Below are 12,343 nucleotides of genomic sequence, written 5' to 3'. Positions count from 1 at the left end.
TGTAACACTAAATATATTTTTAAGTTCTAACTTCTAACCACAAAATATTTGTGTAATAATCCCAAAATTAAAGAGGGCTCTTTACAGTGGTCAGTGGACCAGTGGTCAGTGGAGAAATGCCTTCTTACATGGTTGGCTAATAAGAATGCCACCCTTAAAGTGGAGGTAAACTCCACTTTTGAGTTTGGTAGTAAAGGGCGCTTGGTGATTTTTACCCACAGGTAATCCTATAATAAAGCTTACCTGTAAGCAAAGTGAATATCTCCTAAACTTTAGAAGATATTCACACTTCATGAAGCTGGTGACGTTAATGACGCATGTTCTCTGAACGGATGGCATCCCCGTGCGGTACCTTCAGAGCCCCATGTCTAAGGCGCAGGAATGACGTCACTGTGGCCCCAGCCTTTCATACAGCTGGAGACCGCAAACCCGGAAGGAATACCACATGAAGATGGCAGCACCGGGGATCTGAGACGGTGCTGTGTAGGAGGGATCCGCTTTATAGGTAAATCTGTCATAATGTGCTAGTATGCATTGATTATGTGCACACTGTGACATCACACAGCCGCAGTGGTGAGCAGGCCGACACATTTGTATTCTACAGAGCTGGTTTTAATTGAATATCTTGTAAGTGATTTTTAATTGGGGCATTTTACTAAATGTTGCAAATGGAGAGCACTATGTATCCTCTATATTTATTGTTGCATGAATGTGGAGCCGTATCCTATCAGGAATAGCGAGTAATTACGCTGGTGTGGAGGAAGCGGAGAAGCAGTGGGGCAGTTTATATGAGAGATCTTTCTCGGTCGGATGTGGAAGAGATGAGACCACAGCTGAAAGAAAGGAATTGTTTTTAGTGTTTCTGACTCGTGTATGAGTTAAGCAGGGATAACAGCTGGTGGAGGTGTGCACATAATCTGCTGAAGACACGATATGCACAGTGGTGGATGATATATGAATTGAGAAGTCACAATAAGTCAATACAGAAAAGTTTCACCATATGAACTAATTGAACACATCATTATATAGATTGATTTATTTATTTGAATATAATTTTGATATCGCTGGATATTTCTCATGATAGATTAATAGTGCTGCACTCATATATTTTATTTTATGAGCTGTGCATTGTAGCCAATCAGCTTCTAACTTCAGCTTGTTCAGTTAAGCTTTGACAAAAAAACTGGAAGCTGATTTTGCACTCTCCAGTCTTTATAAACCAGGCCAGTTCAGTATAGAAACTTTAGTCTTTTTTTTGTTCAGAAATGATTTTCTTCTTTTTAAAACCTTTTTCATTCTTCAGTTTGACATTTTAAATTATGCTTTTTGCCAAAAATGACTATTTTCAAAGCTACCACTTTGCATAAGAACTTGGCCTTCTTCCCAAAAAAAAAGTGTGGCCCATCATGTCCATTTTAGGACCTCAATCCTTCTTGACATTTTTGCCTCTCCTTCAAAGGCACTTGTCTGGGTGGAAATATTGAAGCTGTAATTGCCAACGCTTTTGTAAAGTAGAAAATTCCAAGGCTGTTATTCTTTATGCTTCATTTACTCAGTAGGGTTGATTTACTAAACCCAGAGAGTGCAAAATCGGGTGCAGCTCTGCATAATAACCAGTCGGCTTCCAGGTTTGTCTTTTTTTTTTTTTTTTGTCAACACTTAATTGAACAATCTGAAGTTAGAAACTGGCTACCATGCGCAGTTGCGCTCTCCAGTTTTAGTAAATCAACCACAGTGAGCCACTGTGCAAACCAGGTGCAGATGGTTGTATGAAAGCAAAGTTTTAAAAAGATATCCGTGAAGTTTGTACCTTGAAAACACACAAGTTGGCAGTAGCAGTTGCCATATTTCCACGCTTAGAGATTCCATATCGGTCTGTGCAGTGGCTAAAAGTTCATCTAAAGCAAATCTCTACAGTCTCTGTAATTTCAAAAGATGGTTTTAGTGCTGGTTCACACCCAATGCAGTCCAATGCATTTTTTTTTTTTTTCTGCCTGAAAAACCCATGGACCGTAGGTTATAGGTGTGAACTGGCTGTTAGGGTGACTCATTAGTGTTAGAAGGTCTCAGGTGTGAATAGGGAGCAGGTGTGTTAAGTTTTGTGTTCTCGCTATCTTTCTCATACTGGTCACTGCAAGTGCAACATAGCACCTCAGGGCAAAGAACTCTGAGGATCTGAAAGTGTTGCTCTACATAAAGATGGCCTAGGATTTAAGAAGATTGGTTACCAAGACCCTGAAACTAAGCTGCAGCACGGTGGCCAAGACCATACAGCAGTTTAACTGGACAGATTCCGCTCAGAACAGGCCTCGCCATGGTCAACCAAAGAAGTTGAGTGCACGTGCTCAGCATTACATGCAGAGGTTGTCTTTGGGAAATTGACATATGAGTGCTGCCAGCATTGCTGCAGAGGTTGAAGGGGTGGGGGGTCAGCCTGTCAGTGCTCAGACCATACGCTGCACACTGCATCATATTGGTCTGCACGACTCGTCTAAAGATGATACACCAGAAAGCCAGCAGACTAAGGACATTACTGGAACCCTGCCCTGTGGTCTGATGAGACCAAGATAAATTTGGTTCAGATGGTGTCAAACGTGTGTGGTGACAACAAGGTGAGGAGTACAAAGACAAGTGTGTCTTGCCTACAGTCAAGCATGGTAGTGGGAGCGTCGTGGTCTGAGGCTGCATGGGTGATGTCAGCACTGGGGAGCTACAGTTCATTGAGGGAACCATAAATACCAACATGTACTGTGACATACTGAAGCCGAGTATGACCCCCTCCCAAACACACCTCTAAGATGACCACTGCCTTGCTAAAGAAGCTTATGGTAAAGGTGATGGACTGGCCAAGCATGTCTCCAGACCTAAACCCTATTGAGCATCTGTGGGGCATCCTCAAACGGAAGGTGGAGTAGCGCACAATCTCTAACATTCACCAGCTCTGTGATGTCATGGAGGAGTGGAAGAGGACTCCAGTGGCAAACTGTGAAGCTCTGGTGAACTCCATGCCCAAGAGGGTTACAGCAGTGCTGGAAAATAATGGTGGCCACACAACATATTGAAGCTTTGGGCCCAATTTGGACATTTTCAATCGGGGTGTACGCACTTTTGTTGCCAGCGGTTTAGACATTTAATGGCATGTGTGTTTTTTTTTATATATATATATATATATATATATATATATATATATATATATATATATATATATTTTATTATACAGTGGGGCAAAAAAGTATTTAGTCAGCCACCAATTGTGCAAGTTCTCCCGCTTAAAAAGATGAGAGGCCTGTAGTTGTTGTCATAGGTATACCTCGACTATGAGAGACAAAATGTGGAAACAAATTCAGACAGTCACACTATCTGATTTTTGAAAGAATTTATTTGAAAATTATGGTGGAAAGTAAGTATTTTGTCACTATCAAAAGTTCATCTCAATACTTTGTTATATATCCTTTGTTGGCAATGACAGAGGTCACACGTCTTCACAAGGTTGTCACACACTGTTGCTGGTATGTTGGCCCATTCCTCCATGCAGATCTCCTCTAGAGCAGTGATGTTTTGGGGCTGTCGCTGGGCAACATGGACTTTCAACTCCCTCCAAAGATTTTCTATGGGGTTGAGATCTGGAGACTGGCTAGGCCACTCAAGGACCTTGAAATGCTTCTTAGGAAGCCATGCCTTCGTTGTCCGGGTGGTGTGTTTCATCTTCAATGCCCCTTGCTGATGGGAGGAGATTTGCACTCAAAATCTCACGATACATGGCCCCATTCATTCTTTCGTGTTCTTTCACACTTACCTGTCCAGAGATCCAGCGTTGCCCTCACCCAAACTGCTTCTTCAATTAGCTTTGCGTCCAGGTGCCAGCATCTTGAATAAGAAAAAAACAGCCATGAAGCCAAGCCGCGCTGCGCTTTGTGAATGGTGCCACAGTCTGTCAGGACCGGTGATGTGGCCCAGAAGGCTGTGGGTGGGGCAACAGTGATCTGACTGGAAGTGGGTACCTGTCAAAATAAGGTACTCTGCCCCCCCCCCACAAAATAAAGTGTCAAATGTGGCAGAGGGGGGAGGATGTAAATAAGCGTAACTTCCCCTTTTGGGTAAATTTTGGCTTTAAATGCTTAGTCCTGCTGGCCTATGCGGGGATGTGCCTGTGTTTAAACTCAGTACCAACCCTCATACAGGCCTGGGTATTATTAAACAAGGTTTTACCCAAATATTAAACCCTTGCATCTACTGTTTTACATTACACACTATATTTCAGGCCTTCTATTTAAATACTGTTTTCTATTAAAAACCAATATCCTGCATTGGTAATGTTTGTACTGCTGTAGAAATGGAAGAACAGGCTGATGGATGTATTCACTGACTGACTCTGCATTGTAAGCAGATTACTGGGAAACCATTGCCCAGCTAAACCCCAGCTGGCACATCATCTAATGAAATGGTGCAGTGATGATAAAACAAATCTCTTACAGATTATTGTTAGAATAGAATTGTACTGGTGCTTATTATAACCCAGGCACTGTTTTTATTTACATGTATGTTCTTATGTGGCTTTCTTGCATCCACAGTAGATAAGGGTCACAATTTCAGAGTCTCATGCTGCTGATTGGAGAGTTCTAGCTCTGACTCGGCATGGAGTATGCTGGAGAGATACCACTGCTTCCACACATGAAGAAAGGGACTTTCTCAATGGTATACAGGCAGGGGACAGGCAGAGTTGTTTTCCAAATAGAACAACACCTTTTTTCTGTTGCTGCACCTGGAATGGAGCTTTAGTTGGTCTTTAAATAATACATCAAGTTCTCCACTTCAGTTGTCATTTTGTACCAGTTTTTTTTTTCAAATCGCCTTCACTGGGGATTGGGGGGGACGCAGAATAAGACGGTTCTAAAACGCTATATATCGCAAGTGAAGAACTTTTCATGAACACGTGAATTAAAGCATTTGTTACCCCAACACTTCATATTCCTGATATGTGCCTGCTATACCATGTACTTGTATGAGAAAGCATCCCTTTTTTTTTTTATTATGCCATTTGCCTAGAGTTTAGCATTATGCCAGAGAATCGCCATTTTAGCTGGGTAGCCAAGCTTTTACAGAAGGAGTCAGCTATGGTAGGCTGAAAATTCTTCTTATGGCAACTTCTATCATAAATGGCATTAAAATTGAAGAGCATTAGAGAAGAAAGCAAGCTTGGCTTATTGTACTACAGTCCCTATCCTTTAGTTTGGTGACGCTGAGTGATGGCAAAATAAAGCACAAGGAACTATACAGTGTAATAGACTGACTTTTTTGTTTTTTTTGTTCTTTATGATGATGTGTTGGTCCCTCCTAGAGTTTCCTGTTATGTGACTGAAGCCGTTATGATATGTGAAATAACTTAGAGCCCCAGAGCTTCTTGTTGTAGTCCCATTTCCTGACCTGATGTCTATATCCTGTATGCTGCTCGGAGATAATCACTTACTGTATCTAAGTCTCAGACTTTTCCTTTTTGGTCTACATGTGCTCGGTGCTGGATTGTGTCTGCTGAGGTATTCATGAAATGAAGACACAGACGTTCAAAGTCTTAATGTAACCTGGTCCAGGCTCCCATTACAAATGGTGAATAGTTATCATCTGGACAGAGTCGAGTCCCATGCCTGCCTTGATAACACCGTATTGTGTAACGTTCAGAAGTCTATTTGCTACGTGATCTTAATCGGGCATAGCTGCTGTCTGTGGCATCTGGTGACAGGGCGGCCCTTCTACATTACCCCTTGCTGGACAAAGTGTCTGAGTTTTGGGTGCAGTGCCAACCAAGTATCTACTGGAAGGAAATTTTATCTTGCAGTGGCTTCACTAGCATCTTACTGGCTTTAATAAAGTGGGTGATAAGACACTCTAACGTGTAGACACAGTCAGCACTGCCTCCTATTGTAGTGTCTCCCTCTGTGTGTGATTTATAAAAAATAAATGTAGCAAATATCTTATTTCACTGTTGAGAGTGTGATCACATGACCAGCCAGCTTTCTCCTTTCCTTCTCTGAGAGATGCAGTGGGCGGGCCTGAGATTCCCTTGCTGATGTCGGTCAGAAGGGGAGCAGGAGAGAGTTGGCTGGTCATGTGATCGCAATCTCAGCTCTTAAATTGGGTATATACAGCATTTTATATTAATCATTTACAGAGGGGGACACTGCAATAGGAGGCAGTGCTGATGGTGTATACAGGTTAGTGTTATGAGAGCAGCAGGAGGGTGGAGGGGCGGCTCACACACAGAGAGGGGAGGGGGGAGGAGAGCAGATAGCAGGCTGCTGATGATAGAGGCACATAAAACTGACCATGGTGTCAGGGCTCAGCAGCCATGATACAGCGTGGTGGGAGAAACTGGCAGGATCAGCCAGGTTTTTTAGGCGTTAAAGGGGGCTAAATGACAGAGAACAGGCGCTGTGCCATATACCATGCTTTAAAGGAGCAGGATGCATTTGTTTTTTTATTTTTTTTTTTTTTTTTTTTTTGGGTTAACAAACTCTTTGATTTACCTAAAATATGCCCAGTAAAGTGGCTGACCTCAGGTGATACACAGAGATGAAACAAATCCTTCTATAGAAGTTGTATCTGCAATCTTCATCCATTCAAAGTCCAGAATTTTATAAAGCATGTCTGAAGTTACTCTGATTGGAGAGAATTAACACCTCCCCCCCCCCCCCCCCCCCCACACGCACGCACGCACGCACGCACACGAACGAACCGAGCCAAGACTAGAAATCTGCTGGAGGTTCCTCCCCATCACCATTTTTCTCTTGGTGTCAGGAAAACTTGTGATTCCGGCTGATAGCAGAGGAATGAAGCAGCGGACAGAATTGATACGTTGTACTCTTAATGGAGACAAGTGCATACCATAGTGCAATATGGTTTCATCATGTTTCGTGCCTGAGGTTTACAACCACTTTAATGTTGCCTGTTTCCAACATATGATATCCTATATCTGCACATGTGTGACTACATGCTGGCCTAAATCTGTATTGCAGAATGCTTTTCCTTTCCTCTGACCTGGGACAGAGCAAGGCTGGGTGCATGTGTGTGCGATACTGGAACCCCTTATAGGCACCCCTTTAAACCTTGCTAACACTTGAGCCAAAATGCATGGTAACAAAAGTACCATGTGCCTCGGTGCAGCACGATTAAGAAAAAGGGATCCTTTTTTTATTTGACAGGTACTTATGTAAAGCGCTGCATAAATTGGTAGCGCTATATATTATACATTCACATCAGTCCCTGTCCTCAAGGAGCTCACAATCTAAGGTCCCTAACTCAAATTTATACATACGCATACTAGGGCTAATTTAGACAGGATCCAATTAACCTACCAGCATGACTTTGGAGTGTGGGAGGAAAACGGAGTATCCGGAAGAAAGCCACACAGACACAGGGAGAACATGCAAACTCCAGGCAGAGATTCAAACCAACAAGCCTAATGCTGCTAGGCAGAAGTGCTAACCGCTTGGCCACTCTGCTGCCCAGATCACACACTTCTTTCTGCAATTTTATTTTTATTTTTTGCACACATTGGGCAGCCCATTGAAGTGAATAGGTTGCCCTGAATGCGGTGCACATAATCGAACATAAACGCATGGACAGCAGAGCATCTGCATAGGTATGAACAGGCCCTAAAAGCGTCAATACATGTGAAAAGCCTGGTTTGTAATACTTGCAGTGTTGGGAGATCGGAATGGTCTTTCTGCTTGTCTGCAACTTTCCTGAACGCAAGCCAAGGCGTGTTTTTCTTCTTAGTTTGGTTAATATATGGAAATGATGCCTTCACGCACGTGTGTGTGTGTGTGTGTGTGTGTGTGTTTTCTTGTCTTTTTTGCTGTGTATCAATTACTTTTTGATTATCATGAAGGCAGATGGTGGTAAGTAAGGAAAAACCTTCTAATAGAGAGATCTGTATTAGTGACACAGTCGGAGATGGGGGTTCTCATTTCTTTGGGGTGATTTCCAGTGATCTTCTGTCTCGTCTCCAGGACAGGAAGTGAAGGAAAATCTTCCCATAAAGAGAAGACCTCATTGAAATTCTAAACTTTCCTTTCTCTATTCCATTGTTGGAGGGGTCCCCTTTAAATAGAGTGATGCTCTGAGAGCAGAAATAATTTACAACTGACCTGTGGCAGTCCCTATGCGTTACTACAGAAAAAAACACTTTCGTTCTTTTTGTGAATGTCTTTTAAAGCTAAATTCTGGGATAAGCAAATGCTGACCAAATACAAGAGGCATACGTATTCTGACTTGAATCTCGGTGTGCTTTCTGTATTTCTTCCACATCTGTGCAGTAATCCAGTGTGGAAAGTTCCTGTGTAGGAGCTTCCTATAATAAAGACCGGTTACTGCTGCTCTCTCTCTTAGTGCAGGGTGACTGGTCTTGTCTCTGCCCCCTCCCAATAGTTTTTAGCAGGTAGCCTGTAGTGGGTGGAGCCTGCTGGGCCCCTCCCACAACTCTGCTGTCCATGTTTAGCACAGTGATGTCACTGCTACTTTTACAAGGTACTAACTTGGTTTGCAAAGGCATTTGGTGCACATAAAGTGTATTTATATCCTAAAGTTTTTGGGCAGTGCAGCTTTTTTTTGTTTTTGAGGATGGCATTCTGCTAGAGTGTACATTTAGCCTATAAAGGGCCAGAATTTTAAGATTGCAAACTGTACATCATAAATACTCACCTACGTACAATTCTGTTTTCGATTTTCTGTTATTTCCACACAGATGGAAGAATTGGTGGGTCAGAGGCATCTTAACATTGGCCATGATTGGCTTTTTCTTCATCATCATCTACTTAGGACCCATCGTGCTCATGATGATTGTAAGTGCTTTTTTTTTTCCCCTCTTTTGAATCTTTCACCAAAACAAAACTATTTGATTGTGTTTTGATTCTTTCCACAGGTGATGTGTGTGCAGATTAAATGTTTCCAGGAGATCATTATGATTGGATACAATGTCTACCATTCCTATGACTTGCCTTGGTTCCGGACACTTAGCTGGTGGGTAAAGAATGCAATAAAACCAATCAATAAAATTACATTTTTAGTCGTTTTGATTTTATTAAAGCTGAATTTTATTCTGATTATATTTTGCTGTCCCTGCTCCTTAATATGCCAAATGCAGTTTTTAAATAAAACCTTTGTTTTCATTACAGACTTTATTTTGGACCCAGTGACATCATCACTGGGCCTCCGTGCTTCTCAGTGCAGACAAATCATGGCTGGTGGGAAGGGCTGGCAGGGTACTGTACATAACTTCCTGAAAAAGGGGAAACTGTGGTAATGCTCACAAGTGATGCCACTTGTGAGGGTGGTGATGCACACTGTGAGAAGCTCACTGGGTGCAGTGATATTAGAATAAGCAATGTGGAGAACAGCGGAGCTCATCTGAGTGCAGTATGTTAAAATGATTGATGGATTTATTAAGATAAAACATTTAAAATAAGAATTGACTTAAGTAAGGGTTAAAGCGGCTAGTCGCAAGGGGAGGCTCGCTGTGTAGTCCTGATCCAGATAGCCGGCAGTGTGGGGTGCTGCTGCTGTCTCGCTAGCTGCAGGGGTTTCCAAGGCTCAGAGTCAAGCTGGCAGTTGTCTCCCCGTTGGCTGTGATGTCACTGGATGTGGGGCAGAGGGCCAGCAGGCATGCGTTTGGAGCATGTATGCTCCTTCAGGCTGTGAGGTATCAGAGTAGCCCTTTCAGTACAGGAGAGGAGCATTGTACAAATGTGCGTGAGGGAAAGCAAGTTCAGTTTTAAATTCGAATACTCCTTAGTCTTGCCATTATGGCCTTTTGTCAGCCACTTTCTCTTATGGGGTGATAACACATTGTCATTTGCCAAGCAGAATCCATAATACAAACAGATGGACATTGATGACCTCCACTCTTAAAAGAATGCATTATTCAAGACCTGTTATCTGGCAGTCTGCACCCATAGCCATACCCTAATGATGTATTTCATCCTGATTGGCTTTAGTCTTCAAGATAGCGCTAGCTAGGTGGTGTCTATGGGTGGGGACTGCCAGATTACAGACCTGAAATAAAGTTTTTTTTTCCTAAGAGTGATGTCTTTAGTTTGTGGCCATTTTTGTTATAGTAATGGACACCGCAGCTGGCACTTGTCAAACCCCAGACTGAGAAGGATACGGTGAAATCTGGTGTGGCGCTCAAGAGAAAATATCTATAGGTGCAGTCACGCCTGCGAATACACTCTGCCTCCTATTAGGTGCAAGAACCCCAGTGAGAGTTGATTAACTGTGGGAGGCAGCCCCATTGAAAGTGAATTGTGTCCACTCGCACGTTATTGCTTATGCAGTGACCAGCCCTGGATGTAGGCAGTCTGCGCCCAGGACCGATCGCTCGCATGTAATCACTGAATGAGAGATTACATGTGAGTGGCCTCAATTAACTGTGGGAGCTTGCAGCCTCCCATTACTTTCAATGGGTCTGCTTCCCACGGTTAATCAACCCTCGCTGGAGTTCTTGCATCTAATCGGTGGCAGGGTGTATTCGCAGTTGTGAATACACCGTTCGATATTTGCTCGCTTCCATACTGGTGCCAGTACTGACACAAGCCCATAATGCTGTGTCTTACCGCGCACACCAGTAGATTACATTTTTTGCGTTTGGGCTCAGATATGCTTTTAAGTCCATTAAATTCTAAATTCTTGTGTTCCCGGGCTTTCTAACTCGAAGTTCATCATGGTAACTTTGGACTTCAAATGAAATTAATACTTCCCCCTTGAGTTTCTGATCAGAGGAATGGAGTTGTATGTAGTAGTTTCCATGATCTCCAATCCAGGGGTTAAAGCTGGCTATACACTTGTTTGAAATTCAGCCAGTTCAGCAGGGACCGGCTAAATTTTGACTGAGGCCTTCCCCATCTGACAGAAGTCAGTCGTTTGCAGTGGGTGCAGCTGTTGATCGGTGTATTCTGATAGCGATGGGTCCAGCTGTCAGAATACAAAATCCCCCCGTAGGGTACTCCTCCATCCATCTAGTTTGTATGGATTGAAGCATCTGTTGGCTAACAGAATAAAAAGGTAGCCGTGTATGGCCAGCTTAAACAGCTGCCGTATGCTACACGTTCTCTTAGAGGAGGTGAGATTGATTTGTAAATGTGATCCCCTTTAATCCATTGAATCAGTTTTACCAGTCCGTTTATATTACTAAACACTGAATTATTATTTGTTTATTGGAAACTTAACTTTGAAATGCAAGCAGAGAAGATTATAATAATGACATATACTGAGTTGGTGCTGATTTATTATTTTATACTATTGTCTCTGTAAAGGTCATTAACCCTTTTGTATTTCTGCAGGTATTTCTTGCTTTGTGTCAACTATTTCTTCTATGGAGAGACCGTTACAGACTATTTCTTCACTCTAGTACAGAACGAGGAGCCACTTAGGATCCTTAGCAAATACCATCGCTTCATCTCCTTTGCCCTGTACCTGATGGGTGGGTTGCAGTTTTTTACATTAATAATGTGAAATGTTAAAAGCATACTGCCTACAAGTAACAGCGAATTGTTAGGTTTGCTGTTACTTGTTTTGTAAGTGTGTGCCAAGTCTAATGGGTGCACATTCTTAAAATGTCACTAAAGGCAAAACTTTTACATTTTTTTTATTTATTTTGGGTGGCGTAGGGGAGGGTTAGATCAGTTAATTATTTTTGCCATCTGTGTCCCATTGGGGAGATTTAAACCTAAAGTTCAATCTGCGCAAACACTCCTAAATAAAATTATAGCTCCAATGTGTGATATATTATTACAATACTTAGACCCCTTTCACACTGTGGCTGCCCCTACCTAATCGGCAAAGCGCCACTCGTTTTAGCTTTTCGGCCGATTACGGGGGGGCTTTTAACCCCATGTTGCGGTGCTTCGGAAGCCCTGCCCATTCATTTCAGTGGAAAGGGGGTGTTTTGGGAGCGCCACTACCAAGATGCTGCTTGCAGGACTTTTTCTAATGTCCTGCAAGCGCACCGCCCTAGTGTGAAAAAAACACTTAGGCATTCACCCTCCGGCGACATGGGGGGCAGTTTTCGGGCGCTTTACAGGAGCTAGTTCTAGAGCTAATACACCTGAAACCTGCCTCAGTGTGAAAGAGGTATAAAATAATCATTTTTCATTTAAATGGAAAACTCATCAGAGAAAAAATACGTAGGTGGGAATTCAGCCATAGGTATGACTCCAGCCTTAGCTACACATAGAATACAATGTAGTGTAGCATATATAATCTATTTAATATCTGTAACTTCTACATCCACATGCATTATATGTGTAGTGATTAATTGTGAGTAATCACAGGCTTTTTTAGCTAAGTGCTC

The 12,343-nt window shown here is 42.6% G+C and overlaps 1 protein-coding gene across 1 annotated transcript in view; it reads left to right on the top strand.

Moving 5' to 3' along the window:
* CDS2 (CDP-diacylglycerol synthase 2) overlaps window positions 1–12,343 on the top strand; it is an 81,520-nt gene that overhangs the window by 41,958 nt on the left and 27,219 nt on the right. The window contains exons 3-5 of the mRNA XM_077469477.1: window positions 8,741–8,837; window positions 8,918–9,015; window positions 11,334–11,473. Coding sequence (XP_077325603.1) covers window positions 8,741–8,837; window positions 8,918–9,015; window positions 11,334–11,473 — 335 coding nt within the window. The remainder of the gene's footprint in view (window positions 1–8,740; window positions 8,838–8,917; window positions 9,016–11,333; window positions 11,474–12,343) is intronic.

The sequence above is a fragment of the Lithobates pipiens genome, unplaced genomic scaffold (genome assembly GCF_037356315.1).
Source record: "Lithobates pipiens isolate NorthernLeopardFrog02 unplaced genomic scaffold, aLitPip1_a1.2 Scaffold_8, whole genome shotgun sequence".
NCBI classification, from domain to species: domain Eukaryota; kingdom Metazoa; phylum Chordata; class Amphibia; order Anura; family Ranidae; genus Lithobates; species Lithobates pipiens.
This window is presented reverse-complemented; position numbering and strand designations above follow the sequence as displayed.